This window comes from Panicum virgatum, chromosome 6N (genome assembly GCF_016808335.1).
Source record: "Panicum virgatum strain AP13 chromosome 6N, P.virgatum_v5, whole genome shotgun sequence".
NCBI classification, from domain to species: domain Eukaryota; kingdom Viridiplantae; phylum Streptophyta; class Magnoliopsida; order Poales; family Poaceae; genus Panicum; species Panicum virgatum.
In genome coordinates, this window is record NC_053150.1 from 6,389,072 (window position 1) to 6,395,328 (window position 6,257).

Sequence of the window (6,257 nt, forward strand, 5' to 3'; positions counted from 1 at the left end):
CTCTCCTGCTTGAGAATGCTATGGATCTCCCAGCAGGAACCAAAATGGAGGTAAAAACGGTTGGAAATGATCAGAACTTTCTAGTATCATCATTATATTTTCTAAACCCTATCTCCCAGGCGCATCATACTGAATTTAATTTGATAGACTGTACATCATCAAGTCTGTTATGAGCCCAGACACGCAGAACATTTGTTTTCTTTCGATCCGTTCAGGTCTGCCTGCAGCTGAGTATATATGCGTATTGCGTACAGGTTGATCCGTTCAAGTCTGCACCACGCATGTACATTTATCTCTGAAGAGAACATTAATTTGAAGAGAGAACGAAGAACTCCCATGCTGACCATTCTAGCTCACTCCTGCATGCATATGCATGGTCTGCACAGTAGTCTGCATTTCCTGCCACAGATGAAGGCATGAAGCAAGCCAGACCACAGCAGAGTTCATACATCTATCAGGCAGCAGCAAAACCCAATAGTTAAACTGCTGTAAGAGGCAGAGCTATATATCTAGCCAAGGAGGAGTTATTATTAGGAAAGGGATGGCTGCTGCAGGAGATGGATGGAGATGAGGAATGGCCTGGAAGAGGAGATCCCTGCATCGATCTGCTGCTGTCCACAGCCATTAGCAGCAACAGCAACAGCAACCAAACTCCTCTTTGGGCGTCACGGGACTTCGATTTCCGCTCGACGAAAAGCTCCCGCCTTTTCCACTTTCCCCAACGCTCCCCCTTATCTCCTCCCTCCCTGGCCTCCGCGCAACCAACCACGCGCGCGCCGCCCGCTCGCTCGTTCGCAGCCTCCCTTCCTTTCCTGCCGTGTCCTCTCCTCGCCGCTGCTTCTCCTCTCCGCTCGATCCTCTCCCAGAGCTCGCTCTCGCTGCTGCGCGGCCGGCCGGCGTCGAGCTAGATCATCGGCTTATTGTTGGTCACGTGCGGCGGCGCGGGTCGGATCGGAGGTGGTGATCGTCGTCGTTCGATGCGCATGGAGGGGGGAGGAGGCGGAGGCGGCGCCGGCGTCGGGGGGTGCCTGGGGCTCGGCCACGGCGGGGAGGCGCAGATCAAGGGCACGCACACGCACGGCGGCCGCTACGTGCAGTACAACGTCTACGGCAACCTCTTCGAGGTCTCCGCCAAGTACGTCCCGCCCATCCGGCCCGTCGGCCGCGGCGCCTGCGGCATCATCTGGTGCGTGCCTGTTGCTGTTCATGCCCGTCGTCGCCCCTCTCTACTCTCTGCTAGCTCCTTCCTCTCCGGCCATGTCGATCGATCGGCAACCGGGTCGCTGTTTTTTCTGTTCTTCTTCTTCTTTTTGGAAGCTTTTGATCTACTGACTCTCGTACCAAAGATTTGCATGCTGGAACAACCTGCTTCTTCTTGCCTTCTTGGTCAAGGCTTTGCGATCGCCCTCGTGGCAGTGCGTCGCCTGAGCAAGAAGCAAAGGCCTTCCCAGCTAAGAACGAATACCTTTTGCATCTACTAGGTGGTGCTTGGCCTACATGCATATAGTATCAGATATTCAGATATCATATACTACACTTTGGCATATAGATGAATTGTGGGGGTTACCAATATTGTACTGATCGAGCATCAAGTTTAATTTCTACAGGAGTTGTTCTAATCGAAACATACATGCAAGCAAAGCAATCACCCCCTCACGTCAATTTAACTTTCACATCCATGATGCATCTAGGTTTTGATGACTTTTGAGTCATAAGCTTAGGTATCCCGTCTTAATAAAACGCTATTGAAAAAAAAAATCCTTACATGAGAAAATCAATATACATCTTAGTCTTTATTTGTTAACCTTTTCCATTCAGTGGCCACCATGCATGAGAAACGCTACTGTTAATGATTATTACTACTTAATAATGTATTCTTTTTGTCCAGTGCTGCTGTCAATGCGCAGACTCGCGAGGAGGTTGCCATCAAGAAGATCGGCAATGCATTCGACAATCAGATCGATGCGAAACGCACTTTGCGAGAAATTAAGCTGCTGAGGCACATGAATCATGAAAACGTGAGTGACCCCTTCTCCTGTGGCTCTAGCTTGTGAGTTGTGGCAATCCATGTGGTCGAGAAGCTGCACTCTTGTCAGATCAAGATCCATATGAATTCTTTTTGCCATTGTATTTAACCATGGTTAACTCGATCTGTAGTTCTTTGCAAAGGTAAGCCGTCCTGAGGAGATCTGCCAAAATTTCTGGTGATTCCCTCTCGAAGCAAAACCATCCATTTCCTTAGTCTAGGGCTCTAGGCATGAACTGCCAATAATGATTGTTTTTAATCACTGCAAACATGATTATCTCTGTAAATATATCCCTTCTTTTTCTAAAGACATTAATTTGGTGTTCCTTGTTTTCCAAAATGTCACTCTCTCAGTGTTGTGCCAACCGCATCATCGGTCTCAGCAATCTTAATCCTACCTATGGCATGGAACCTATATTTTGTCTTAAATTAGTATGATACAATGCATTATTAGGTATTATAGAATGACTCGGTATAGTAGTTGTACTTCTGGCTCAGGTGACTTGTGACAGCATGCATCTACCCTTTTCTGCAGGTTATTTCAGTGAAGGACATCATACGCCCACCCAGGAGGGAGAACTTCAACGATGTCTACATCGTTTATGAGTTGATGGACACTGATCTTCATCACCTTCTACGATCGAACCAGCCATTAACTGATGATCATTGTCAGGTACAATGTTTTGTCGTCCGAGACGCAGTTCACCTCGTGGCACTCATAAATTTCAAGTGTCATTTGTTTCATGTTTCTGTTTTGTTTTCCTTTTCTTTTTCCCATCGGCATCTCGTTGCAACCCCCAGGCTGCACCTGGCAGTGTGACTCTCTTAGTTTCCCTTATTGCAGTATTTCGTGTATCAGCTGCTTCGAGGGTTGAAGTACGTGCACTCGGCAAATGTCTTGCACAGAGACCTCAGGCCGAGCAACCTGCTGCTGAATGCCAAATGTGACCTGAAAATTGGGGATTTTGGGCTAGCAAGGACCACAACTGAAACTGACTTCATGATGGAGTACGTCGTTACGCGGTGGTACAGGGCGCCTGAACTCCTGCTGAACTGCTCAGAGTATACTCAGGCTATTGATATGTGGTCAGTAGGCTGCATCCTCGGTGAAATTGTCACTCGAGAGCCTCTGTTTCCTGGAAAGGATTATGTTCATCAGCTGAGGCTAATAACCGAGGTATGGTTTTGATTTCACCAGAAGTTGTTTTCTTTCTCCCCCTTTTGTGCAATCTTCTGTACAATTTTGGTAAAGGGTCTAAGATTACAGTATTTCAGTTTCAATGTAGTATAGGTTGACATAATTGCAGATGAAAATGAGTCTTGTAACACTTGAATGGTAATGCCTCAGAATTGCTCTCAGTAATGTTTTTGTAACTCTTGTTCATTCTTGATCCAAAAGCTGGTAGGGTCACCTGATGACACAAGCCTTGGGTTCCTCCGAAGCGATAACGCCCGCAGATACGTGAGGTCCCTTCCTCAATACCCCAAGCAACACTTCCGTGCGCGGTTCCCCACTATGTCTAGTGGTGCCATGGATTTGCTTGAGAGGATGCTTGTGTTTGATCCGAGCAAAAGGATTACTGGTAATCTTGCAGCCCTGCATGAACTTGCTGCATTGTAAAATGTATGAGACACCTATCTGGATGAGGAAGATTTTGCCAGGATTTAGCTCAAATTTTAGCTAAATCCTGTCTCAATCACCGTCATCCAGACAGGAAAGTATGAATATCATCTTAAAATTACTGTCTATTTGGTCCCCCCCAAAAGCCCTAAAAGTTATGATAGAACACTAAACACCCATGTAGATACTGTTATTGCATCATGAAAAAGATAACAAGCAACTCTTGAAAGATGCTAACATTTCTCCCTTTCTTTGTGCTATTGCAGTTGATGAGGCTCTATGCCACCCGTACTTGGCTTCCCTCCACGAAATAAATGACGAACCCGTTTGCCCAGCGCCTTTCAGCTTTGACTTCGAGCAGCCATCGCTCACCGAAGAAGATATCAAGGAGCTCATATGGAGGGAGTCGCTCAAGTTCAACCCTGATCCAATCCACTAAATAGTTCCCATGTAAACTCGAGCAAACAAGGATTGCAAATCTATCCACTCCATGAGGAAGGCATGAGGCAACAAGAACTTCAAGTGACCACCCCTCATCATCCCATCTCGTCGCTTATCGATTACGACACCTTGGCGTCAAAAACATTGGAGATTTGTGAAAACAAGAAGCTTGATCAATAATTTGTAGTGGCAAAAGTTGGCAGCTTATCTGCATCCTGTTAGGTTGTATCTCTCTCCTTTGGTTTGTATGGTTTAAGAAATCTAGAGGCTTGTCACAGCCCATGGACAGGACTATGGTACTACTACGATCTCTACACACTCTACAGACAGCTCACAGCAGCTCATGTCACCTTCCAGCGGTTCGTGTTATGTTCTAAAATCTTGATGAACTTCACATGATGTAATGTGTACTCACCTTTCTCATCGTTCATGCGAATGGCGTAATTTGGCACCATTCTTTGGGTATCATGAGAACATTCCACGTACATCAAACCAGGAGCATCAACAAGGCAACAGAAGTAGCAACACATTTGTTCAACTATGGACACAATTACATCAAGCTAAACAGATAATCGTAGCATCAGAAGAAGAAGAAAAAAGGAGGCAAGCAGACAACAAAGTTGCCCATATGATGTGGACTCTTTTCCTGGCAGGATGAATGCGAATAATTACACATGCTTGATGATGCAATCGGGAAAAAAACGAAAAAGGAAAAGAAACAAGAAAAGAAAAAGGCTGGGCCGGCTGACATAAAAGACAATTCAATCTAATAAAGTTCTTGTGCAGCAACAACATGCTGTCTTCTTTAAAATGAAGAAGTTACTGGCTCGTTGTTTGTATACGCTACCTGGGGAACCCAGCAAGTGAAACAATAAAACATCAAACCGACCAGCACATGAGCATCTTTCTGATGCACTCAATGGAGTCCCATCCATCATGTAACTTCTGGGCACATCGTTTCACAGGGTTCTAATATCACCTCTCCTGTTTCACGGATAAAATTGGATCGTTTAATCTAGAGCATATAATGTAACTAAAAAACAAGCGACAACTTCTAGCAAACAAACAAAAAGTTCAATAAGCACTGACGAGACAAAGTAGCATTCAAATAATCCAATATTTCAAATACTAAATCCAAAATGAAATATAAGTATGTCCAATTCAACAACTGAAATTCTAAAATATGACCAGCCAGGACTAACAAGAATGGAAAAAAGAAATTATGTGAATTGCAGCCTGCCAACTTTGGCCATGCAAATAACTATCAGCACAAATTAAACTGAATAAGTTACTTAAGGAGCTGGTAAGAGGTAATAAAAAAATCTCCAATCAGGCACACATAAACATGATCATTTTTCAAAAGTATCCGATGGCTCCAAAAATTCTAGTCTCTAGAATGAAGAGGACAGTATTTGATGGACCTACAATTCCAAGGACCTGAAGAAATTGAGTAGGTGCACAGGGCGCAATAACGATGCAACATGTATCTCAAAAAGAATGCATAATATAGAGGTTGCAAGAATCCCATAGTTATAAATGACTGGTAACAATGTCTTAAAGAGCATATGGAAGTCATGTCTCATGTTAAAGTCCGTATATGATTCCTGGAGAGGAACCATGGTGTTGGACAAGAGGATATCATACGTACCAATTGCTGTTATTTGAGGGGAATCCAATACCTTAGCATCCATAAAAAGTCGCCAAACCTATCAGCAGGTGAAAATAATATGTCAACGTTGAATGCCATCATAAAAACTACAAAAATAGATTCAATAGTACATTAATAGTAGATGAAGGACAAAGGATACCTGGATGCCACCACAGGAACTGATCTTTGCAATCTCAAGGGCTGAAGATGAGGCAAATACAGCTACGGAAATAAACAGCTGTCTCCTGCATATCAGCTAAAGCCTGAAGGTTTGCTGTTACCACAGCCACTAAAACATTATCAACAGTTAATACCACACCGGTATAGCCATCATATCATCGCCATTATGTTATGGAATAAAATTGCAGCACAAGGACCACAAAGATCTGTTTGATAGTTACTCTTCCATCTAAACAATTATTTTTTGGGCAAGAATTTACTGAAAATGAATGTAATTACACAGACTATACCAGGCGACACATGCATATAATCTCACAATCTTGGAACATGTGGACCAGCTG

At 44.1% G+C, this 6,257-nt stretch overlaps 1 protein-coding gene across 3 annotated transcripts; it reads left to right on the plus strand.

Annotated features, from left to right (window-relative positions):
- LOC120678365 (mitogen-activated protein kinase 2) lies at positions 1–4,511 on the plus strand. 3 transcript variants are annotated; one of them, XM_039959513.1, is made up of 6 exons: positions 1–50; positions 1,889–2,018; positions 2,562–2,699; positions 2,871–3,203; positions 3,426–3,609; positions 3,914–4,444. In XM_039959513.1, exons 1-6 carry the CDS (start codon positions 16–18, stop codon positions 4,084–4,086), a joined length of 993 nt encoding a protein of 330 aa, XP_039815447.1. In that variant the 5' UTR covers positions 1–15; the 3' UTR covers positions 4,087–4,444. The 3 variants fall into 3 exon arrangements, with proteins under 3 accessions (XP_039815447.1, XP_039815448.1, XP_039815446.1); XM_039959512.1 differs by lacking the exon at positions 1–50 and adding an exon at positions 742–1,186 and having other exon boundaries at positions 3,914–4,498; XM_039959514.1 differs by lacking the exons at positions 1–50; positions 3,426–3,609 and adding an exon at positions 708–1,186 and having other exon boundaries at positions 3,914–4,511.
- Positions 4,512–6,257: the final 1,746 nt, after the last annotated feature.